The 26,801-nt window shown below is 34.2% G+C and overlaps 1 protein-coding gene across 2 annotated transcripts in view; it reads right to left on the bottom strand.

The window, feature by feature from the left end:
• The window catches only part of LOC121730212 (band 4.1-like protein 4), a 95,993-nt gene that overhangs the window by 38,351 nt on the left and 30,841 nt on the right, over positions 1-26,801 (bottom strand). For both annotated transcript variants that reach the window (XM_042119162.1, XM_042119161.1), the window contains exons 3-5: positions 22,534-22,638; positions 21,851-21,972; positions 10,408-10,505 (exon numbers count right to left, since the gene is read on the bottom strand). In XM_042119162.1, the coding sequence (XP_041975096.1) occupies positions 10,408-10,505; positions 21,851-21,972; positions 22,534-22,638 (325 nt within the window). The remainder of the gene's footprint in view (positions 1-10,407; positions 10,506-21,850; positions 21,973-22,533; positions 22,639-26,801) is intronic.

The raw sequence follows: 26,801 nt of genomic DNA, 5'->3' as shown, positions 1-26,801 counted from the left end.
AAATTAATAATAACAGATTTATTAATTTTATATTCACAATATATTTTAAATGATCTGTTTTGAAGTTCTTAATTAAAATTGAAGCCACGTCTCACTAATATCAAGGAACATCTTCCTTTGATGTGTGGTAAAACCCAATACTTCGTACTTAATATACCTAATATTACATTGTCCTATGATTTTCTGTGGTATTTATTCATTCGGCCATTTGTAATGTGATTTTAATAAGTTACAAAAATTTCATTTTCAGCATATTAAGTCTTATGTCACAGCCGGAAGATTGAAATTCCATTGAAACAGAATATAAATTCGACTCTGATTGAGACTCCATAGATCTGCGTCTTATCGGGGAATGCAGCTATAGAATATTTTCCTTTAGAATTGTTCAGCCGCCATATTAATTCAGCTTCAATATTCGACAGATAATACCTCATTTGACTGAAATAGATGTGAGATGAATTCTAATAATCTCTCCATTGTGTCGCGAAATTGATTGTTTAAATCTTATTAATTTTGAAATTAGTTTATGATTATTATGTTTGTGTTAGACCAATGCTTGTGTGAGTTCATTCACACTTTCTAATACTTAGTAAAAACGCAAAATTGGCATAGAGCTGGATTAAATAATGGGTATTGAGGAAGGACAAAGGAAAGTTATAATCGCGGAAAAAATCGTTTGGTTCCTGCGCAATAAACGAATTACTATACCGATGCCCTTCTTAACCTTCAAGAGGTCGCGCGACGTCGATTCGACTCCCTTCAATACATTTTCGTCGATATTATCAATATTTATCTTTGAATCCGTATCATTCTCTCAGTAGCTTTTCATATTTTATCTATCTACAAAATAAATAGCTTACACTTACTCTCCGCACCCTCTTTGCAGCAAGGATCTCAAATGTTTTGGTCTCGGCGCCGGCGTCGAAAAGACTCCGCGCACCTCTCTTATAATTTTATATGTAGTTTTCATATAATTGAGACACATGTTTTATATTTATTTATAAAACTAAGTCGTTGAAGACCGTAACATCGAGTGTTATTTCTAAGATGAATAAAAAATCGGAACTAGGATAAGAAAATTCCGATCACTTTTTTTCACACAAGATAAACAACTACTTTGAGCCACTCCATTTAATTTTCTAGCTGAATTGATTACTTCTTAAAACAGTAATAATTAAATTTACGAAATAATAAATAATGTTGAATGAAAAGTGTTTTGTTTCCCAAATTCACCTAAGACGTCTTTTAGGATAGGATACGCGAGACCACTGCAACACAAAGTAGCGCGCGCCCGCTTGAAGGTTAAATTATTTTAATAAGTTTTGAACTAGATATTTTAAAGGAAAAAAAACAATGTATTATTTTTATTAACATTACCTATCCGTAGCTGAACATAGAACATAAGATAGTATTAAAGTTTCGACTTTGACTGTTTTAAAATACTTCGCAGAATGAAGCGAAATTTATAGCGGCAGACATTAATTAACAAAAACATAAAAAATCTACGTCGACGACACCCGAAACACGAGACACAGGCGAACTGTGAAATAAAATGTAAAATCGATGAACACAAAAAGAACACACCAGATGAAAATGAAAAAGTTTTCCAGTGTCAGATTCTATAATAAAAGTAAATTAATGCAGTGACTTCCCTTTGATATATTTTTGTGAAGCTTACTATGATTAAAGTATATTTAACACATAGACGTGTTAAATATATAATATATAATATAATATAATATAATATAATATATAATATAACAAATTACTTTTCTCGTGTGGCAACATTTGTGACAATACGCCAAATTGTATCTCCCGATTAAAAAATTGTAATAAAATTATTTATATTGATAATTCGTGTTAAAATTGTTTGTAAAACTAATGCTTAGTGTGTAAACTTCAAGAAAAAATAATAATTTTATTAGATAATGAACTTTAATGTGGACTTCCAAGGAGTTCTAAAGTGACAGCTGACGGCAAGCTAACGAACTTTACGAAATCAAAGTGGATGAATTTTGTTCCTGATATTCTGCAAAAACCCGGGGAGTATAGTGTTTTATTCACATACTAATACACTTTCTGCTCAATATTATATGATATTGACACCTAACACTTCACAAAACTTATCCTGAGTCACTTACAAACAAGGTTTACATTGGCTTTGTAAGTTCTCTCTTAGCTTAACGTTTGTGGAAGCTAAAAAGATGATGGACATACTCTAGCCGACTCATATACCATAATCCGTGTTAGCTACTATCATAATTTTACTGCTCTTATAACAAATTTCGTATATAAGTCTATGTAAGTACATTTATTAACTAAAACAAATTACCAATCTTTTCATCGTCACTCTCTTGGTTTAACTGATGTTAAAGCAAAGCAGATGATAAAAAGAAAAAAAAACAATACTTACATACTCTGAAACACTTACAATATAGTATATTAAAACAGTATAACTAACATACTCTGTCATTCTCAAATTTGTTCAATTAAAATATAATTTTGTTTTACAAAATATCTCAGTACAGTATACACAGATTTCAGTCACTACTTTAATCTGTCTATTCTGTCTTTCCTGATCCTTTTCTCTCATTTTACATAACTTTCTTTTCATCTCTTCATTTTGCTACATTAATTTCAACTGTTTCCTGTGTACATACTGTACAACTGAAACAAAATTTGGGGCTGACAACTTATAATTGTGCAGAAGGTGCGCTTACACTTTATATTTTCACCCCGTTAAATAATATCTGTTTTCAGTTTCAGATATCAGGAACAAATAAATTAGCAAAATGATGACACGTTCTAATGTAGCCCGCCGGACAGAAGAACAACTCCGAGTTGCTCTCCAGGAGCTAAAGGACTCAAAGGAGCAATGTCAACGGCTACTTACTGAACGCGATGAGAATGAACAGGAAATGCTTTTAATTTTGCAAAAAAATGCTGATTTAAAATTAGAACTTAACAAATTAAGTCAACAATATGAAGTTACCTGTGAGCGTAACATTGAACTACAAAGTGTTGTGGACAGTTTTGACAATTGCCGAGTGGAATATGAACAATGCCTAGAGGACACTTGTAATATTAAAAAGAAGCTTCAGGATGCTCAGGAATATATTAAGTCCCTAGAGTGTGAACTTAATTCAAAAAAATTTGAAAAAACACAAAGTTTATATGATGAACTTCTGGGAAGTGTAAAGGACCTTTCAAAAAATAACTTAACTACCATTGACTTGACTGGTGATGACACAATAACGACTTGTCACACCATGAACAGTAAAAGGAAGATAAAAAAATATGTTAAAGTTAAAAAATGTATTAGAAAAACTGAAGAATTGCTACAAAAAAACCGAAAAATTATGAAGCAGCTTAAAAATTTATCAAAAAATAAACAAATAGTTAAAGATCAATTATTAAGCTGCTGTGAAGAGTTGGAACATACTAGGCTTAGCTACGAGGCTGATGTATGTAGCCTTCAGTCTGAAATTACAGAACTACATAGTTCCCTAACACAAATAAAAATTAAATATGAATTAGCGCAAAAAGAAATTGTCTGTCATATATCGGCTATGGATGGTTTAATAGAAATGGGACGCTACAATGAGGAACGAGTAAACTCTTTGCTCAATAACTGTCAGTGTCTCAGAAATGTAAATCATTCACAGCATGATCTTGACATTTCAGTTACCTGTTCAGAGGTAAAGGCTCATACTGAACCCTCAAAAAATAATTATAATAGGACCAACGCCCCAGTTAATATATACTGTGATGAAATAGGACATAGCGTTAGTGTACTTATGAATAAATTAAGTGTGGGTCAGCAAGTAATTAGCACTTGTTTGCCCGGGGCATCATTTGAACAAGTAATTAGCCGGGCAATAAATTCTGCTTGCTGTCCCAACACAACCATAGTTATCTTAGTCGGGAGAAGGGGAAAGATAAACAAAAAACAAATGACAGATTATATTAATACATTAAGTAGAAAAGAAAACGTTAGTCGACTTATTTTGTTTACCTTTCCTTATATAAAGAAATTGCCACACGAGAGTAAGGAAAATTATATTAGGTTTAAGCTGAACAGCCTACTATGTAGTGCAACAAATCAAAATTGTTTGGTATTAAGTAATACCTTACCACAAATAGATGTGGTGGACATTAATAATATTTTCAATTCTAGATTAGGTAATTTGACATATGATAAGTATTTCTTATCTAATTTTTTAACTCGACATTTAGCTAAATGGCTATACAATTTTATAGTTTTAAGACAAGCCAAAAAATTGGCTAAGCCGACCACTGCTTTTATTGAGCAGTGTTCTTATTCTAATCAATATATAACTGAGAGCTTGGAATATGTTCCAAATAATTTAAATTAGATTCTAGGACAACAGAGGCACACTCTAGCAGTATATTATTAAACAAAAATAATAATACTAATGCCTACCACCAACAACCTAGTAAGATTTCTACACAAAATTGTAATTTTAATATAAACTTGGTGCATCAGAACTTACAGGGAAAAATAGGAAAAGAATTAGAAATTGAGTTATTTTTAAATGAATGTAACATTGACATTTTGTGTGTATCAGAACATTGGTTAAAAAATTATGAATTGTCATTTAATTATTCTGATCATCAGCTAGCAAGTTCGTTCAGTCGAGAGAATGCTATTAGGGGTGGCTCCTTAATATTGATTAAGAAAAAACTTAAATTTAAAGAACGTAAGGATATTGTTAGACTGTCAACTGAACGAATTGCTGAGTTAGCCTGTATCGAGCTGAGCCACCTTATTATTGTAAGCGTATACAGACCTCCATCCGGCTTATATGATTCTTTTGAACAAATAATGGAGCAAGTGTTAACAAAAGTGTGTGCATCTAACAAAAAGATTATAGTATGTGGTGATTTCAATATTAATTTACTAGACTTAAACTCCACCACTGTTAGATTCACATCATTGTTCAAATCGTATAACCTTATTAATTTATTCAACGAGCCGACAAGAATTTGTGATACAACTGCGACTTGCATAGATAATATTTTCACCAACATAACTCCCTATAGGAAGGAAATAATTAATGTATTAAGCTCTGATCACTGTGGACAGCTAGCTTCATTTAATATAAATTGTGATACTAATTTAAAAGAAAAAATTGAATATATACCTATAAATACAAAACGTATTGAGAAATTTAGAAGTAAATTATCATCAAGTTTTGAGAAGTTGAATGTATCAAATGATCCAGATAAAGCGTTTAACAATTTATTCAATAGAGTAAATCAGCAATATAACGCTGTATTTACTTCTAAAACGGTCAGTTTGAATAATAAAAGAAATAATTTTAAAAAATGGGCAACTGCAGGTATTATTGTAAGTAGACAAAAATTATATGATTTGTATAACGAGAAAACTATAAACCGGAGTGAAGCTTTTAAATTGTACGTCAAGAAATACTCAAAAACTTTTAAAAAGGCCTGTCAAGCAGCAAAGGCACTTCAAATTAAAGAGAAAATTAGAGACTCTAAAAATAAAGTGAAAACCACCTGGAAAATAATTGCGGATGAGACTGGAAAAGTCGCCTGTCGTAACTCTAAATTTGAACTTTTAATTAATAATAAAAAAATTAATTCTGATCTTGAGGTTGCGACAGTCTTTGAGAAGTTTTTTGCAGACATTCCAATCTCAACTACAAAGAACTTAAATTCATCACCTACAGTTGCAGAAAAAATACTTAGAGAACATGTCAAGGAATGTGATGTCAATTTTATTTTTAGAGATATTGACTCCAGAGATATTATCAAGACTTTCAAATCAATCAATATTAAAAGTACCACTGATCTCTGGGGTATGTCCACAAAAATTATAAAATCAGTAATTGACATCATTGCCCCTTACCTAGCTTTAGTTTTTAATAATTGTATCGAAAGTGGTGTGTTCCCAGACTTAATGAAGCACAGCAAGGTGATGCCTCTATTTAAAGCTGGGAAGAAATCAGACCCAGCCAACTATAGACCAATATCCATATTGCCGACTTTAAGTAAAATCTTTGAAAAAATAATTCTAAATCAATTACTTGCTCATTTTAACTCAAATAATTTATTACATAATAATCAATTTGGTTTTACTAAAGGTCGGTCTACAACAGATGCAGGCATTAGTCTTCTGTGTAGTATTTTTGAAGCTTGGGAGGAGTCGCAGGATGCACTTGGTATTTTCTGCGATCTCTCTAAAGCATTTGACTGTGTGGAGTATGATACTCTAATAAGAAAACTACACCATTATGGTGTAAGGGGCCCGGCACTTAAACTTCTTAAATCTTACCTTACAAATAGAACGCAGAGGGTGGAAGTTAACTCCATAAGGTCTAATGGAACCAAAATAAAACTAGGTGTGCCACAAGGGTCCATTTTAGGGCCTTTTCTTTTTCTCATCTATATAAATGATTTACCTTATCTTGTTAAAGATAAGCATGAGATAGTACTTTTTGCTGATGACACTTCACTAATTTTTAATGTGAAGAGGCGACAATTTAATTATGACGAGGTAAATAGTGCTCTCTCAAAAATAGTACATTGGTTTAATGCTAATAATTTACTTTTGAACTCTAATAAAACAAAATGTTTAAAATTTATCTTGCCAAATGTTAGGCAAGTACAAACCAATGTACTATTAAATGATGAGAAAATGAATTTAGTAGACACCACCGTATTCCTAGGCATAACGCTGGATTGTAAGTTACAATGGGGTCCACATATTGCGAAACTGGCAGATAAGCTTAGTTCTGCAGCATATGCTGTTAAAAAAATTCGTGAAATCACTGATGTAGAGACCGCGCGATTAGTTTACTTTAGCTACTTTCATAGCATAATGTCTTACGGCATCCTCTTGTGGGGAAACGCGGCGGACATTAATACAATATTTGTGCTGCAGAAGCGAGCTATTCGTTCTATTTATAAGATGTCGTCTTTGGAATCTCTAAGAGAAAAATTTAAAGAAATAAGAATTCTGACCGTCACATCTCAATACATTTTGGAAAATCTCTTATATGTTAGAAAGAACATAAATATTTTCAAAAAGAAAAGTGATAATCATAATGTAAATACTAGAAATAAGAACAAGTTAGCAATACCAATGTTCAGACTAGCCAAAATAAGCAAATCCTTTAAAGGCCAATGTATACGCCTATACAATAAAATCCCAGAAAATGTTCAAGATCTACCTTTAAACAAATTTAAAAAAGCAGTTAAAGAACGTTTGTGTGCTAAAGCGTATTATAAAGTCAATGATTTCTTCGAGGACAGCACACCTTGGGAATAGGGTGGCTCCATGCAGGTTACTTTTCTTTTAATTTTGTTACATAGCTGTAAGCCATAACATTGTAATTTTCCATTTTTTTTTGCAAAAGATGGCCCCGTGCGAGTTTCTTACGCCGGTTCTTCTCGGCGGGGTAGTTCCCGAACCGGTGGTAGGCAACGTAGTTTCTTCGTTCGACTTTCAAAAAGTGTATCATGATACCCATTTTGAATAAAAAGATATTTTATTTTATTTTATTTTATTTATTTATTTATCTTCTTAATTTTCAAAATTCAAGATGAGCAACAACGTTTATTTGAGGGAAAATGTTCATACAACAAAAAGTTACACATTTGGATCAATTATATATTTTAAGGTATTAAAATGACACTATACTTAATATGTATATATTTAAGATTTAGATACTTTTATAATCCTAATTTTCAAATTTCAAAATAATAGCCATGATCTTTAAACGAGCAATTCTTGTATATATATAATATATAATTGGAATCTCGGAATCGGCCTCAACGATTTTCATGAAATTTAGTATATAGGGGGTTTCGGGGGCGATAAATCGATCATTTTTAGAAAATGTCATTTTATTCGAGTTTCATTGAATACCGAGCAAAGCTCGGCCAAATAGCTAGTGTTTATTTAAGAGAAAAGTCTTCATGCGACAAAGAGTTAAATATTTGGATTGATTTTATACATCAACTATTAACATACTAAATGTCCCTAAATAATCTCCAAAGCGGGATTTCAGATGACCTTACATTTTCCTTACATTGGATTGTTTGTGACCCAAACGATACCAGAAACTCTCGATAAAGCTCATTACATGAAATCACAACTAAACTATACATACACGCATAGTGGCTAACGTATGCTAGCTATTATATTATTATTGTTGTAAAAACAATCGGCCATTAAGTTCTGGCCTCCGGCCACGAGCATATATCGCCCGTCGCCCGGGAGCACAGTGATTATTGCGTGAGCGGTAATTGGAATTCTCTTGTTACCTTTTTGTGTTTCAAAATTGACCAATTCTACGCTTCATGCGGATAATGATCTTTATGTTTCGAAATTTGTTCGTACACCAAGATATGGCACTGATGATCTTTAAAAAATAAAATATATTTTTGTCAATTTTCAGAAAGAAAAAAATATTATTAGATTAACGTGTTTGCAAAGTTATCAAATATTTTATAAAGCCATTGTTATAAGTTATATGTTTAATATTTTTATTTTACTGTAACGTTATGAATACATTATAGTAATAATTATTATTGACCCTCCTAAATTCCTGTTTAGCTCACGAACACGTCAAACTTACTCATTTTACGCCGGGGGTTTAAAAATCAGGAATTAAAACTCCAAGTTTTGATAGATATGAACGAAGCTGACGCCAAGGATGGTTGCAGATCATAAATCAAACTCAAACTGAAAACAATAATTAAAGAGAAAGAAAGAGTTAAAAGAGCAGCAAAATTATTTCTTTGTCTTATATTTTGTAGCCGATACATTTCGTAAACGAATGAATGGTACTAGAATTTTTCAGTTCGCATTTTCAACGGTCATATATAAATATCAAACGGTTGTTTTTCATTCGTAGCACTGAGATGAATAAACCATTCGAAGTGTCCAAATAAACTCATGAAACATAAAGACCAAAATGTTCCGCCATTGAAATTGCCTAAACCAAAATGGCGATCGGTACTCCCGTGAAAACCGTCCACGGATCGATTTAATAAACATCGTCCATCGGCCGCAGCCACAACTTCACACAATAAACAAGTAATATACACACAAGAATCTCTGAAATTTCTAAATGGCCCGATAAAATTTTATGGTACGTGAACGCTAACGTACGTCTGTTTCACGAGCACTTTGTGATACGATACAATGCGATACAATGTGTATCACCAAATGTTTGAACGCGCGTTGAGAAGGCACTGTATTTCTAAAGTTGTTTGTCACTTGTCATTAATTATCTATAGTGCAGGCAAGTGAAAAACTGCAGTTTCCCCCTAAGTAACTTTTGTCAAGCTTATGTCTTGAATAAATGTTTATTGGTTACATAATAAGTAATCATTATCTATACAACTATTTAAAGTATAAAATGTATTTCATTATTTTATTTTTTAAATTTATATTTAATATTTGAAACAAAATAAGGATATTCAGTTAATTAACGAAATTGTATAGAATCATACTCGTATATTCACCTAAACTTCTATGTTTGTACGACTATTGTGTATTTTGTCGTAAAAAGTGATGTTGTTTTGTATAGCTTTATCGAGTACCTAATCCCATCGTCGTAATCGCCCTGACGAGGCTGATTCCAAAACCCCCATGCCCATACCCGTAAATACTGAGACGTAAAATTGACACTAAATTTTATGGGATGGAGCTACGCGCTACGCGAAACGTAGCGTGACTACGTGAGAGAATGATGGTTGAAAATACATGTAGTTTTGTGAAAGTAACATAGAACATAGACGTAACTAATACGAATAGTCATTAAATTAGTAACGTCGAAAATAGTGATCTGACCTTTGACTTAAAGTTTGTGATAATAATATTATAACCTACAATCAAGATCAAAAGAAAAATACAATATAGAAAAGGCGCCTGAAAAAGCCTGCTCCTTTTAGCGTTCCACTTGAAAACCTTTCTTATTTAGTTTTTTGATGTTTTCGAACCTAAATCGAGCTGAAAGGTCAATGGGGCAGGGAGCAATATTTTATGGATAAGGGGAGTAATCTTTATCGAAAATTATTTGTATGATCTACATTGTAATAGCTCACATATTACATTTGACATTCAACAAAATAATGTTGCTATTTACGTTATAGTTGTAAAAAAAAATCAGGATACTTAAATTACCTTTTGAAATAGCCTTTAAAATTTTAACTGCTAAGTTAGATTAAAAATGTGTGTATACTTCCAACTTCTAATATATTAATGTAGTCGAATCCTCGTTTGATAAATGCCATTTTAATGTTTGATAGAAAACGGAACAGATCGAAGAAGGAACGACATGTAATAAAATAGTAAAATACAGGTATACCTTACTAAAGATCCGCATAATAAATATTTTATTTACTCACATTGTAGGACATATGCCGCGAGCTCCGCAGCGAGATCGAAGTTTACTGGCAGCCTTCCACGGAGAACGTCTTGCTTTAGTTGTAGAAACAACTGGTACCTGGCAAAACAGAAAGGTATTTATTTCCATGATATTGTAAATTTAAATCTGGGACATTTAATTAATTATTATAGCTATTTCGAACGAGATATTATATTTTTCAATTTATAAGTATTTCATTAACTAATAAAAAACAAATCAAAAAAATAATTATTTCTGGTGTCTGAGTAAAAAGAAATGCAGTTTATTTACTGGATAGCTTAATTATTACGATTCCATATTCAAAATATCGTATCATGAAAAATTTAATAGATTATTACACGAATAGAAAAATATTGAATACAAGTTAATTAAATATTATGTATAAAATCACCATAGGCTTCAATACCACTCAACTTTTTCAACAAGCAAAATAATTTATGAAATGTAGAGTTTATTCAATTTGAGTCCGCGAACGACGCTGTAAGCTCGTAGAGCGGGGAGTGTGGCCCTTAGACGGAAATTATATATTAAAAGACCATCACGGCTAAGATTTTTAAAGATATTACGAGTATCATTGTGTCTCCGAGGGAAGACGGGTCTCGCAACTCATTAGAAACAGCCCCGACAGCGTCGACCTCGCGATACAAATTTCAATGAAACATTTTAGGGAGGTAATGTATTTTTTTCAGCAGACTCTTAAGCTGTAAACATTTTAATTCCAACAATATTTTATAAGACTGAGTGCTTAATTAAAAGTATATCAACTAGATATATTCTTTAAATTAGCATGTTTTTAATTATGTATTGTATATTGCAACTTAATGAACAAAAATACATGCCTTCAGCTGTTAAATGTAAAGAGGCAAAGCTAGACAAACAAACTATCGCATTAAGTATGTAGGTACATCCAGTAACACCTTCCAAGGAGACGGTTTCCAAGGAGACGGTAGTAACTAGTATCACGCTTGTTCTGATGCTTTACGCGCTGTAAGTTTCATTATACAGCGTCTTGTGTTCCCAATTAGTTCGCTCGTTCAGTTAATTAGGAGTGTCGAAGTGGATCGTGTGATCACGTCACGTGTGAGAACATCTCCTCGAGGAGCGTCAGCACGTGAATCAAACAGACATACGATCTAGGAATGTCTAGGGCCTAGGCCATATAGCCTAGACCAGGGGTCACCAATTAGTTTCGCTCGGGGTCCATTTTGAGAAATGCAACGAACTTCGCGGTCCACACATTTTATAAAAAAATTATAACAAAGGTAATTACGGAAATTACAAAGGTAATAAAATCATATCAATGAGCAAAGTGACAATTTTTGTTGCTTGTTCGGAGTTAAATTGGTGCAAGCTATTGACATTAAATCCTGGAGATGTTCAGCAGTAAGTCGAGACCGAAATTTATTTTAAACGAAGTTCATCTTCGAAAATACTTGGTCCGCTCACAATGGGTCGGCGGTCCGGATGCGGACCGCGGTCCGCCATTTGGTGACCCCTGGCTTAGAAACATCAAGTCAATAAACATAAGAGTTTTAAATGTAATAGGTATAGATAATTTTATGTAATAACTAATAACTAATAAGCAAGTTAGTGGTGATTATTATTATTACTAGCTGAAACTGCTGAAAGTCGAGCTTTGTGAGGACTCGCGTCGTTTTTCTGCGTGGTATTAATCTTTAAGACAGTTTTTTTATTTTTATTTTAATAGTAACCAAATTTTGACTGATCCATGATAACACATCTACATAATATAAATAAAAAAATACTATGTTAAAGCAGAAATCAATAGGCGTGATAGTTTTTCCGTAAAGTGTACCACAAAAGTGCTTAGGTTGTGGGATATACTAGGGCTCGCTTCGCTTGTCCTGATAAAATCTGACCCAAATATTAGTAGACACTACTGTTCATGTGCAAGTACTGTACTGTACAAGTATAATAAGTAGCTAAAGTATATTATGGTCTACAGACATAATATTTTGAACGTAGTTTGTTTTCCGTCCATTAAATAAAATGTTGTGAGCAATCCAATAATATTATACTTAAGTGAAATTGCATAGACAAAGCTTTAGAATATTTTCTTTTCAATTATGCAAACATTCCAAGTTAAGTCAGCGGAAGACTCGCAAAGCTTTATAAACCGCCACATTTTTCATTTCCGAGACTAAAAATAGGTTTAATAAAGGGTTGATTTTTGTTTCACAAAGAAATTAAGACGTATCTTTAATGTCTGTAAGTTTAATAGGTATCTTAAAAAATAGCTTCACGTCGTCAAAGGGGAGAAGTCTTTTGTGTTAGAGCAGGATTGTGTTCGACTCCGAGACACCCCTTCCAAAGAAACCCGAGTTCCCGAGGCTCGTCTTAGTTATCTAAGTACGAAATAAACCATCGTAACAATGAACTTCATTAAATTTTCATATTACAGACTTGTACACGGAATCCTCTACAAATAGAAGATATTAAACAGGGTTTTATTACATAGAAAAGATGTTATGTCGACTTATATTTTATTTAGTTTCAAAATCAGAAAATTTGCAAAAATATAATCGATAGAGAAATTTTGCTTTGTTGCTTCAAAAATCTTTCTTCAATTTTCCGTTAATTTGCTTTTAGCACCAACAATCATTAAAATAATTTCATTAAAACTTTAAATGTTAATAATTACTGTGTGGAAATTAAATTTTCCGATGGCAAATCGTCAACAGTTTGTTGTGATGCCAGTTTTTCTGTTAAGTGCTTTGATTGATTGCATCAACACCACGCACTGATTGCCCATTGAAGCCTCATTAGCAGGTGCAATTCCATAGGCAGGATATAAAATAAATTATTAGATTGCCGTATGTGAAAAATTCAATTGAAAGGTTTGTATTTATATAATAGTGGAATTTCTGTACGAGTTAAGGGAGAAGAACAAAAATATTTGGGCTTACGAATTATATTGTAACTTTTGCATATTAGATTATGCTAGGTACACGCATATTTTATGGTAGACTGTCTTTTTTTTAGAGGTAGACTGTCTTTGAGGGATGCAGAAAAAAGAACTTGACATAAGAACAACACACGATTCTAAAAACGTGATAGTTTTTTTTCGTAATTTGAGATGGAGTTCTGGTGTCCTGAAATACAGGCTACGCCTAGTTTAGGCACCAGCCTCCATTTCTATGTCATATCGACAATTATGTTTTTTAACTTAACTGTAGGTACTTACGTAAGATTATTTGTGGTGAGAACAAGAAATATTTTATTTTCATTTTTCGCTTTTCCAACGAGTGTAAAAGCTTAACGAATTAGTGTAACTAATATTTTATCTAATATTATGTTTATATATTTTGATAGAAGGCTGGCTATCATAAATACAGGAATAAGAACTTGACATTTCAAAAGAGTGTAAACTGTAAAAGCTCACGAATACTATCATTAGTATGTTTTCATCTGTTTCGTAAACGCTTAAAACTGAAATCTATTTTATATGGACCATTCTATGAAAATACCTAAAACTACAAAGTTATTAATACCGTCAATTATTTTAGATATTGAATTAAATTCATCTGCAACATAAAACCACAAATATTTAAAACATGACTTGGTGATTACACGTTTGAATGGCAATAAATTTTCGATTCAAATTGGAGTAAACAGACCTGACAAACTAAACGTGCGCTTTAAAGTAGCGTATTTATTTTCGAGCCGTTGCATTATTAAACCACACCAGTAAATATTGATTTAAATAAATTTAAACATGTTATTAATTTGATTTCGCCTGCGGCTTGCGGCCGGCGATCAAACGCTACACGTTTCATATGAGCAAATAGAACTCTCAAAGTCCTTCACGTTCGCTTTGATGGCACCACATTAAAGAAAGTGTATCTTTACGGGAACCCTCTGGTCTCTCAGTATCAACTCGAATTGAATTTCACAAAAGCACAATTTAAACTTTTATACAATTACTAATTTGTTGACACTTCCGGTAGATGTTAGCCTTTATAGTCTAGGTAACGTTAAGTTGTAACTTCGCCTTATTTATTCTACTATAACAATATCTTTAGATAACACCATAAACCCTAAAAGAATGATAATAAAATATCATTTTATACCAACATTCCTAAACTGTTATCATATTATTAAACTTATGTTTTAAAGTGCGTTTAAAATCATACCACATTGTTTAAATAACAAACAGCACTCCGGCGCCCTTAATTTGATGCTCAAATATAATAATTATAATAGCTTTCAGGACAATTTTTACGAAGATAACAGTCAAAAGAGCGCAATGCATATTTTATGTTAATTCAGGGACTGTGTCGAAGTGGTGTCATACAAGTGCGCTCGTTTTTCCATCACTTGTAAGCGCAAAAATTACGCAAGAGGACATTTTTTTACAAAAAATTTCGTATTAAGTTTTTGTTTTCACAAAGTCATAAGATAAAATCTCGCTTTTTTTTTCATGAAATAAGGGGGCAAACGAGCAAACGGGTCACCTAATGGAAAGCAACTTCCGTCGCCCATGGACACTCGCAGCATCAGAAGAGCTGCAAGTGCGTTGCCGGCTTTTTAAGAGGGAATAAGGTAATAGGGGAGGGTAGGGAAGGGAAAAGGGTAGGGGGGTAAACTCACTCACTCGGCGAAACACAGCGCAAGCGCTGTTTCACGTCGGTTTTCTGTGAGAACGTGGTATTTATCCGGTCGAGCCGGCCCATTCGTGCCGAAGCATGGCTCTCCCACGTATCGTTTGTTTATATTCTACTTGATGACGCCCGCAACTCAGTTGCGCCAAAATTCGTTTATTGCACAGGAATCGTACATTTTTTCGGAATAAAAAGTATCCTATGTACTTTTTCGGGACTCGAAGTATTATCTCCTTAACAAATTTCAACCCAACCGGTTTAATGGTTTGGGCGTGAAAAGGCAACAAACAGACAGACAGACACACTTTCGCATTAATAATGTTAGTATGGATAAGAGAAATTAATAGAAAATAAGAGAAATTAACTGCAATTGAAAATGTAATAAAAAGGCAAATGGAGGATCTACATATTCTGTAGGTCCTGCTGACAGGTCACGACTTTTTTTTTTAATGGATGGCCTATGAATCAATTGTTTGATGATACAAGTAAACCGATTCGCATGAGTCAGCTAGTATTTATTAATAAGAAAATACACCTCCCACATTATTTTCTTTCAGCAATTAATTATTTCGTGACATGTATCCAAGATATTGAAAAATTAATCACATATAATATGGCTTTTCCTTATAAGATTTCGTATCCAGTAATAAATTGACTGCTAAGGGAACATTTCTAATATTACATAATTCGCGTGTTTCAGAGAATTTATATACAACCTTGCAATATTATACCTCTGCCCTGTTACGCACAAGTATGCTATTTTAAAGTAGACGAGTTACGCCTAACCACTGCAAAATAGTCTTAATCAGTACAGTCTATATGGCACTATAGACAATTTCAAAAAATTATTTATCAGTGAGTCAGAATCTCTTATGACAAATTCGTTTAACTTTATTTTTTATTGTATCAGTTAGGCATTACTCATTCAATTTAAGTTAATACAGATGGGCAGAATGTATCAATAAATTCTGTAACTCAAACTAAGTCTGTTATCTTATAGTTGAAATAGTTACGCGTGGCCACTCGCTGAAACAGTGAGCGCGGCCGGCCGGGCCGCACCGACGCGGACGTGAAGACACCTTTGCAGTGTAATGGCGGCCATTGGGCGCTGTCGGAAAAGTATGGCAAGGTGATTTTCGTAAATGGCTACTCGACGATGATTAGCTATGCAAAAATTAGCCTGGTACAAAAATTTTTTGCCTTTACGTAATTATACCCCTGTAAAACCGCTATACTGGTACAAATGACCAAGAATTTTGTGTCAGTATCTCCAGGCCTAATTGGCTCGAATGATGTTCTCTATAATTTCATAATTATTCAGCATAGATCATCTATCTGTCGCTCTGTCGCGGCGACACTTAACCGATTCAGTGCGGATGACACGGGAGCCGTGTCATACATATTTCTAACGTGTGGCGTATGACACGTGAGCCGTGTCATTTAAAAAACGCTTGAATCTCCCTCAAATTACATTTTAGAAGGTTCTACTCTGAACAAAAACATTTTCATTTTCCACGTAGAACAAGCCTATAGGCTTCGCCTCTGAATATTCTGTGAATTGAAAAAAAATAGGGGCCGTCAACATTTTTTAAAAGCTGCATTCATTGTGGATTACATGGCAGCCGCGTCTAATGGGTTTTTAACGTGTGGCGTATGACACGTGAGCCGTGTCATTTAGAAAGCGATTGTATCTCCCTCAAATTACACTTTAGAAGGTTCTACTCCGAACAAAACCGTTTTAATTTTCCACGTAAAACAAGCCTATAGGGTTTGTTTCTGAATATTCTGTGAATTGAAAAAAGTGGGGGCTGTCTTCTTTTTTAGCCCCGTCGTACGCCCGCCGGACCCCCGCCGGAACGCACTCTGTTTATACATTTTGTTGTGGACCCCGCATGTTATCAGAATTCTGACGTGTCAAAATGTATTTTTTGATCAGAAATTCGGATAATTTGCGGCCGGGCTTTTTAGTAGTAAACTTTTAGGATTTTTTTTTATCTCCTTTATGTCCTGCGATCTGTCTTTATGACATTGAGCTGGATTTTATGTGTTTCATTCTTGGCGTTCCATTTCGGTGCTAGCTCTGTTTATATTAACATGTCTTGAGAGGCTCGTCTTTTGAGCCTTTTGAATGTTGCATTAGGCTCTTCGCTCATTAGGTTTTTAGCCAGGAGGTTGGGATGATTTTGCATTCTTTTGGAGTATTTTTGTAGGGCGCTTTTTATTTCCTCTTTAATAGTTTCTACCTTCAGGTCCTTGTGGAGGTGAGTGTTTGAGATGTACCAGGGGGCACCAGTTATCATACGCAGCGTTTTCGACTGGAACCTCTGCAGGATGGCAATGTTCGATGGTGATGCTGTACCCCACAGCTGGATGCCGTAGGTCCAGATAGGTTTTAAGATACTATTAAAGAGTAGAAGTTTATTTTCAAGACGGAGTTGTGACTTTTTGCCCATTAACCATTGAAGTTTTAGCAGTTGGAGGTCGAGTGCCTTTCTTTTTGTTTGGATGTGCTTTTTCCACGTCAGTCTACGGTCTAGATATACGCCCAGGTATCGAACGTCATCGGATTGTGGGATTTTGATTTCATTTAGCTCAACTTCGGGACATGTTTCGTGTCGTAGGCTAAATGTAACATGGACCGATTTTGTTTCGTTGGCCTTTATTTTCCAGTATTTTAACCAGCGAGATAGTTCGTCTAAATTTTTTTGAAGTTTGGCAGAAGCTCCAGCAGCTGTGCCGTCTGTTGCTACAATTGCGGACCTGCTTTAGGAATATAAATATTATAGTAATATTGGTAGCCCATATTATTCTATATTATTTTAGACTTTCAAGTTCTCGCAATTTTTTTAAACAATAATGTAGAAAAATACTTGCGTTGTCATCAAAGTATTACTAATCCACTAACGATTTTTGTTTTAATCTAAGTTGTTTCTTTCGAAAATATTTCTAACTAGCTGTTTTCGCAAACTTCCTTATCCATAGGAATAAAACGTTTCCCTGCAATTAAAAGTAGTCCTATAAGCTTTATAACTGAAACCCAATTATCGTGCTTTTCAGCTTTCGTTCAACCCAATTTATCAAAAATCTATATAATATTATATCGAGAAAACTTAGTTTTTATGTATGGAATTGGCTAGTTCATATATTTTTTTTATTTTCTCATGGTTCCCATCATCAGACCACCACTTTTGTGAACATGGTACCAACTCGGAACCGGATTAATCGGAACAAATACTCCATACAACAAAAGAAAAATTTTGAAAATTGGTTCACAAACAGCGGAGTAATCGTTGAACACACATAAAAAATATCCACAGCCGAACGTATAACCTCCTCCTTTTTGAAGTTAAAAAAACTTAACAACGAACTTCTTTAAATTTATCTACGAGCGTATAATTTACATCGGAAACCCAGATCTAGTTAATATACTCATTTTTCTAACTTTGAAACCTACAAAAGGTTTGCAACACCTGAATAAAAAAATCGCTTACCTTCCATTTTCAGGTTAAAACTTAGTAAAACTACTCGAAATCAACTCAAAACAACGTAGCCTTCCGTTAACATCAATGGTTTGGGTTCAATTAAATAAATTAAGCTAATAAACACGTAAAAACCAAGAAAAACAATAAACCTTTTTGAACGTGGCGGGTGACACGGTAGCCGTGTCATCTACTTCTATGGCGTCTGACACGGCTCACGTGTCACGAGAAAATTGTATGCCGCCATGACTGAAAGTCTTCAAAAACGTGCGCCGCATTGAATCGGTTGCGGTGTCACTGACGCTTTATAGTCTCAGATCGAAAGCCTAACTTTCGAACTGAGCGTCTGTGACATTTGTAAGGGTCAATTCAGACCACAACGCGACGCATAGATGCATTTCTAAATTTTTACTGATTTGACAGACCTCAATTACGTGAGACGTCTTTGAAATTGTCAAATCCATACAAATTTGACAAAGACGCTCACATCTGGCGACATAACGCCGCGTCGAACTGCAGAGGTTTTTACCACCTTTCGGTAGCACTCGTCAAACACATCTAATACAACTATTAGATAACATAGATAAGTTTTCCACCCATCGCATGCTGCTGATTGCACGCAACTCTTCTAACTTAAATTATCACACGACGCGTAACCACGTTTGTATGAAGTGATGGTTATTCATAACTCGTTTAACTCTATTTAAATATTAAGTATTACAGATATTTAAAAAATATAAATGACAATATGTTCTAGAAACATTCAACAAAGTCAATCAAACAGTTTTAAGTTTATAGCACATTTTTATTAATACAATACAAGCAAATGTTTGTTTAAAACTTTAGAGCCGTTTTTCTCAAATTCGAGTTTTTTGAGATAGCATACTTGTGCGTAACAGGGCAGACCTATTACAAGACTCGTGTAGGGATTGTGCACCTTATTGTTGTATTTGTAGTAATACCCTGATCTATCTTTTGTCTTTTATCATTTCCTTATAATGTATTTACTAAGACAATAAACTATTATTATTATTATTATTAAATCTATATATTAATACGTGAGCCAAAAACTTTGTATCCCTTTTGACGAAAAATGGGGAAACGGAGATGAATGAAATTTTGCACAGTTATAGTTTACATGGTGAAGTAGTGCAGTGCAGCTAATATTATTTTGAAATTATGCTTTTATCATACATTTTTTTAACAAATAAAACATTACACACACTGCAACACACACACTAGGAAAAATGACAGATTTTTGAGTGACAAGCCTATACATACGAATTAAACTCTTTTATTTATGTTTGAAGTCTGTTGACAACAAGGTGACAAATTGAAAATGGATTATAGTTTTTTTTATTGAATCTGAGATACTATTTGACAATGCTTACACGGCCAGTCTGAGATCAGCTGAGTCCCAGAGACAAGTGTTTTTTTTTTAAAGACATAAGGGGGCAAACGAGCAAACGGGTCACCTGATGGAAAGCAACTTCCGTCGCCCATGGACACTTGCAGCATCAGAAGAGCTGCAGGTGCGTTGCCTGCCTTTTTAAGAGGGAATAGGGTAATAGGGGAGGGTAGGGATGGGAAGGGAATAGGGGAGGGTAGGGAAGGGAATAGGGTAGGGGATTGGGCCTCCAGTAAACTCACTCACTCGGCGAAACACAGCGCTAGTGCTGTTTCACGCCGGTTTTCTGTGAGAACGTGGTATTTCTCCGGTCGAGCCGGCCCATTCGTGTCGAAGCATGGCTCTCCCACGTATAAAAGAGTTGAAAAAAATAATAATGATAAAGTCAATATTTTTTTACAAAATATAGGTATGTAGTAGTCTAATGTCGTTGAAAGTTGAAACTAAGGTCGAATTTCGACCATTGGGCGATCTCTAGTATAGATTAATGTTACAAAGTTTCAATTAAACATAATAATATTATATTGAGTTATTTAAATTATATTGCTCAAAAACATTTTTACGGTTCAGAAAGCCTCAAAGAAACTGAATAACTCATGAAAAAGTTGAGTAGGTTTGCTTTTTCTTAGAGATGGTTGAAGGAATATTTCTAGGCACAATATTCGTCTTATAAATACATCTGGAGATTGTGTGGGCGGGGGAAGTCATTTATTATATTGTAGCATTAAGATGTCCCCCATTTTTGTTGGAATACTAAAGTTTTCCGTTGATACAAGGAGAACTGCTGTAATTGATGTTATTTTTGTAAATGTTATTTGTTTACGTACAATATGTGTAAGTATATTAATATTAATCCATATAAATACCTATCAATATTATAAAAGCGAAAGCTATTTGTTTATCTGTCTATCCATCTCTCTTTAATGTAATCACACTGAAACCATTAAAGCGATATTTCAAGTGCAGAGAAAAAGGCACAGAATATTATATAATTACTAGCTGTCCCGGCAAACGTTTCTTTGCCATATAAAGTATTTTGCCCGTATTATTTTATTGAAGTGACTAAATAAGTATGTCACCATGGCAACGTCCATCGCTATCCCGTCGCACAAACAATGGTCGCCGTCAGTCTCGAGCTGTAATAATTTACTGTTATTTATTCAACAAATGCACTTATCAATATAAAAAGTACCCAGTAGCCGATTCTCAGACCCACTGAATATGCATATAAAATTTGGTTAAAATCAGTAAAGCCGTTTCGGAGGAGTACGGTAACTAACATTGTGACACGAGAATTTTATATATTAGATTTTATGATGCTGAATAAAAATATTCGGTGCCTGCTCGACTAACGATTTTTTTCGAAACGAAGTAGCGGGTAACACCTTTTTTTTTGTAATACTAAACAATTTAGTTCAAGCAATTTGTTAATGATATAAAGAGATACCACGGACTACCATAATACATTTGCCGGGAAAGTTATTTCTAGTATTTGCTCCTCGAAATTCTATATCAAAGTCGGGATTGACAGAGAACCGCAAATGAAAATTTTGTGTGATTTGGCGTACCCCTTTGAAATGAGTTCATAAGTAGTCTCGGATTATGTTAAAATCGTTTCATTAGTGTGTTTATATTTTTAACGACTGTAGACAGGGGGATAATATTTTATGTAAAAATCTTCTTTAGATTTGAAACACTTAACATTTTTGTACCTATTTTTGTGTTTCTCAAAATTACCATTTTAAATACCTTATTAAAATAAACCAGTCTATCGACTTAGCCAATAGCTAATTAGCGAGCTTAATTAGCTAAGCTAACTAGTTAGCCAGTCGCCGAACAGTGAGCCCCAATTAGCCAAACCCAGCTAACTTTCGTAACCGGCTTAGCTGGCGAATATAAAGCCCTTTGACTTACCGCGTTATCTCCTCTAGGAGTTTACACGGGTCCGACGCGTAGAACTTAACGCCGAAGTAGAATGTATGGGTGTCGGAACCCCGCAGCTGACGTCGGAGCCGCTTACCAGCATCCAACCAATGCTGAAAAAAAATATGTTCTTGTTTCCTACAGGCAAGCCAATGTTTATAACTGAGTTTAGTATGGACTATAGTGGTTTTATTAGTATTGTCTTTCGTCTGCATCAGTTGTTAGTGTACAGACGAAAAACTACGTAGATGGAACTGTAATTACATTTAATAAAAGAATGCAACATTTTTAATACATGATAATGTATTTTGTTAACAGAAAATCTAGAAACTGAGTAAACTAATAATTCCAAACGTTATGCTTGAAAATATGCAATTGAAAAGAATTTCTCACAATATTCTTAATGCTTCAGCGTATTCACTGAATAACAACTAATGAATTCCATTTAAAATGTACATTTCACTCGCGCAGATGTAATAACGGAGCTCGTAATATTCTATTTCACGTACATTATTTGTCACAAAGCAAGCATTCGTAATGGCAGAAACATTTACGCGAGTAACCGAGGCGTACGCGTAAGAAATAAAAAAGGAGCGTGGCTAACATCACGCCCCTAAGTGTTATTTAAAGGGACATAAAAATATAACAGGCCGTGCAATAAATCAGGCACTCACAGTCTGGTTGTCTTGATCAACGTAGCGGAGGCCGAAGTAAGCCGTTTCGAGCAGGTCGAGATGTCGGAACACGACGTCGAGCAGCGCCTGCCCCGTGCTGTTATCCTGTGAGCAATAAAAGTTATTTATACACGTGCTCGACTCTGAACAGTCTATTGTGGGAACGCTCTGTATACGAGATAGAACGACTATTTTCCTATTACATTGGCAATTTTACCACGCGTATGATCGTGGTTATATTACATGCTTCTGGAACAAAAGGCAGAAGCAGCTCATTACTATTATAAGGATTATACTTTTAACCGACTTCCAATAACGAGGAGTTTACAGGCGCGGTCGCAGCCTGAAGTTTTGGAGGGGGTCACACAAAAAAAAATATCGCTGTTATATGATAAACTAGAAATTTCCTTTTTATTATTTGGCAAGATTTTGAGATTTTTCTATTTGACCTTAGATTTTGGGGGGATATGTCACCTGTGACCCCCCCCCCCCCCCCCTTCGGACCGCGCCTGGTAGTTTATACGTTCGGCTGTGGATATATATATTTTTTAGGAGAATATTTCAAGATATCAACGAAAGACGAATACCTTCAGAATTATATTATTCTTTATTACTTGTTTATTTATAGTCACAATTCACAAATGAATCCATTTATTACTGTCACAATTTGTTTAGCTTCAAATCTATTCTTATTAGAACGTCGTTGCTTTGTTCCAATTAATTATCATTTCTTACAAAGTCCTGTCAAAAACTTTTGAAATACAGACACAATATGCAACATTGTAACAAATTCCCAACTTACAAATGTAAGTTTATTATAAAATAACAGTTTCAGTAAATAACAGAATCGGCAGATTTTTTTTTATTACGAACGACGTAGTTAGAAATACAATTGAGGTAAGAAAGTGGTTTCGTAGTTTGAATTTGCCAGAAATTCGACAGTGGTAATCGTCAGTCGTCACTAGTTTAATCTTAAGTTCGAACGTGATTTGAAACCCGTATCCGATATCTTCATATTCAATTATACCGAGAGATTCTCGGAATATTAACAACTTGTGTTTCGGCTGCGCACAAATAAAGAAAATCCTTGAAAGAACACGAACAAATCTTATTCTCACGGCGGGGCTAACTATCGCCAATTAGCATTTCGTAATGTCTGCTTTCCAGCATAATAAGCCAGCGATTCCTACAAGACCAGTAGTGTGGTATTGGCAGTAATGACTGGTCTGACGTCCGATCTCCCACGGGCTTGCATGTGACTGTTGCGTGATCGCACCCTGAAATTAGGCCGACTTAAATTGCTTCGAAAAAACTTTTTGTTGAGTTTCAATATTGCACGATTTCTTAAGTTCAACTTTAATAACTTGTTGAATGTGCGTGTATGAGTCATACCTACTATTCCTAGTTAACAAGTTAAACCTAAGTTAACCGGGGTATAGAAAAGTAAAATCTACGAATCAGCTTATTTTATTTTTTTATTTTTATTTTTTTTATTTTATTTTATTAAATTCGGAAAACTTACGGCTAAATACAAGAGCAAATACAAATTACACAAACATGAAGGCCAATTACAAGTTTTCACAGATAAACAGAAAAAAAAACTTACATACAAAATTGGAGTCAGTGGTTAACAAAGTAATTATAGTGTAAGGCAAAAACAGTACGTTACAATACAAAAGTCATAGGGTACAAATTAAGATGTGAAGAATTTTTTAACAAGACTGTTCTTCATTTTGGAAATACTGGTATTAAATAAATCTAGGTCTGCGTCATATGCAATCGTATTATAATTTTTACTAGCTCTTATAATGAAACTATTTTGCCTATATGTGCTGTTAACAAATGGGATATGGAGCAGCTTGGGCCTACGCATTTTGACGGGACATGTTACCAGACCTAGCTCGCCAAGTAACTCCGGGCAATCAACCATGCTGTTGGCTATCTTAAAGAGATATGTTAAATCCGCAATACATCGTCGTTCGTGTAGGGGCAAAATCTTATTATATGTAAAGGGTTAGGGACTTGACAATTTCGAATTTAGTTTGTGGACGCACCCTTTCACTTAACATCGAATTGTTACTGTAATTACTCATTAGACATACCTAACATTTTTATCATAGTGAAGTACGCGAGCGAACAACATCTGCAAATCTTAAAAATTTACTACAGAAATTCGGAGTCGGTGGCCACTACTTTAAGAGCGTCAACTCCGATTTTTGATCGTAATTCTTGCCCTAGCAGACAGACAGATTGGCCATGTTACGGATTATTTTGGCCCGAGTTAGAAGAGATGAACTTGGACAGCATGAGGTTTCAATAGAACCGCGCCACAATCCACACAGCACACGTTACAATCGATTTATTGAAGAGCAAGTTTGATGAGCGTGTTATCTCAAAATATGGACCAGTCGATTAACCGCCGGTTTCGTGCGATTAAACGCCTCTACATTTTTTTCTTAGGACTGCGTCAAGTCGTTGGATAAGCCGACGCCGTCGGAAGAGCTCAGAGCTAAAATTAAACGCGAAATAGCCGAAATGTACGGCAAAGTCATAGAAAATTGGGTTCAAAGAATCATCGCTGCAAACGAGCCTGCGGTGACCATATGAGCATCAACTCGATACTAAATTTTTTGAAATATCTCAAATGGTTTTAATTTTATTTTAAAAAAAATTGTCAAGTCCTAATTGGAAAACCCCTTAGAACCTGGAAAAGTTTTCTGGTGTGGTCAACGGAAAGTAGCAATCTAAGCCACTGTTGGCTTTGATAACAGTTATAGCTGTACCATGAGTTTAAAGCTTATAGTATTTCTCGATACTCGATACTGACTACGTAAATTTTTTGTATGGAAAAAAACCGCCTCCAGCGGTTCCTTGCAGAACTAAAATCGCTATACTAAATATTTACGTAGTCGTATCGATAAATACCAGCTTTAAACTCATGGTAGAGCTTACTGCAGCTCTGCAGCTTTTGTACTTCGATGCCTCATATTTCATTGTTAAGACGACAATATTAGTTTCATTTTGCGTTAACCTTTGTAAGGTTTTATTGGTCTTACAAACATTTTAAACCTTCTAAGGTCTTAAAAATCCCGACTCTAAATCAGTTGATAAAACTACAAAAACAGTTTAGTTATTCTCAACGTTATTAGGCTCTAATAAGCCTTATAGCCTCAAGCATGTCCCTAATATAAAAAGAATGACCTACAATTGAGGCAAGGGTGTACCGTGTAATCAATATGTGGCCAGCGGGTTAAGGAAACTCATCTTCTGTCATGGTGAGTTTTTGCCTCTAACCGTCTATTATTATCATTTCAACAAGATTTCCTATAAAGATGTTATTAATTTTTATGATCTCTAATAATAATTATATTAAACCAATAAGGATATTAATTCATTCTCAAACTCCTTTATAGAAAATAGAAAAAACATTTATTTTAAGTCTTATCAATACAAGGAAAAGGAAGCGAAAATTTTCCAGCTATCTGTTCTTTGTATTTTCTGTATTATAATATTGTTTCTTTTTCATTATATTTTATGCACGTGTACTTATCTAATTATTACAAAGAAAGACTTGTTTTTATAACTATTATCAAACTTTTTTTATAACTTTTTTGTTCTTTTATTTTATGTATTTCTCGTGAACAAAACACTATTGGTATTAAAATTGAACATCATGAATCCTCGTTTGATTTTAGCGATAACAACGATACATGTGCCCTTAGTAAAGAATTCAGCACTCCTGTCTGTTAGGAAACTGTTCGTTTTATTGAATAATAAATGATTTAATAACAAACCCGTTTGCCCCAGCGGAGTGCGCTCAGCTCGAAAAATAAACCATTCTCAAATCTGACAGCGATCGTATTCAGCAACCTGCGAACTACACGGGTTCTGCTGTGGGTTCTGCCATCTCTAAGCATGATTGGAGTTCAAAATTGTCTTCTTATTGCATATTTTTTGTTGTTATACCTACTAAAAATAATCTAGTATTAAACATTGCAGTACAATTATCTCAGTATAAGGCAAGAACCTACGTACAATTTCTCTGAATATACACATTTAACCATTTTAACATAACATTATTTATTTATAGCAAGGAATTTATTTATATACAAACGTTATTACATCTAACAGAGAGTTGCAATAGAAGAAACAGTATAGTAACAGAAGACGCCATTACAGCACAATGAAGGTGCATTATGCAGCAGACCGTGAAACTCCTCAATTTGCCGCGACAATAGCGCATTAATATAACCTAACGCCTTTAAAAC

This window comes from Aricia agestis, chromosome 9, assembly GCF_905147365.1.
Source record: "Aricia agestis chromosome 9, ilAriAges1.1, whole genome shotgun sequence".
Taxonomy (NCBI): domain Eukaryota; kingdom Metazoa; phylum Arthropoda; class Insecta; order Lepidoptera; family Lycaenidae; genus Aricia; species Aricia agestis.
This window is presented reverse-complemented; position numbering and strand designations above follow the sequence as displayed.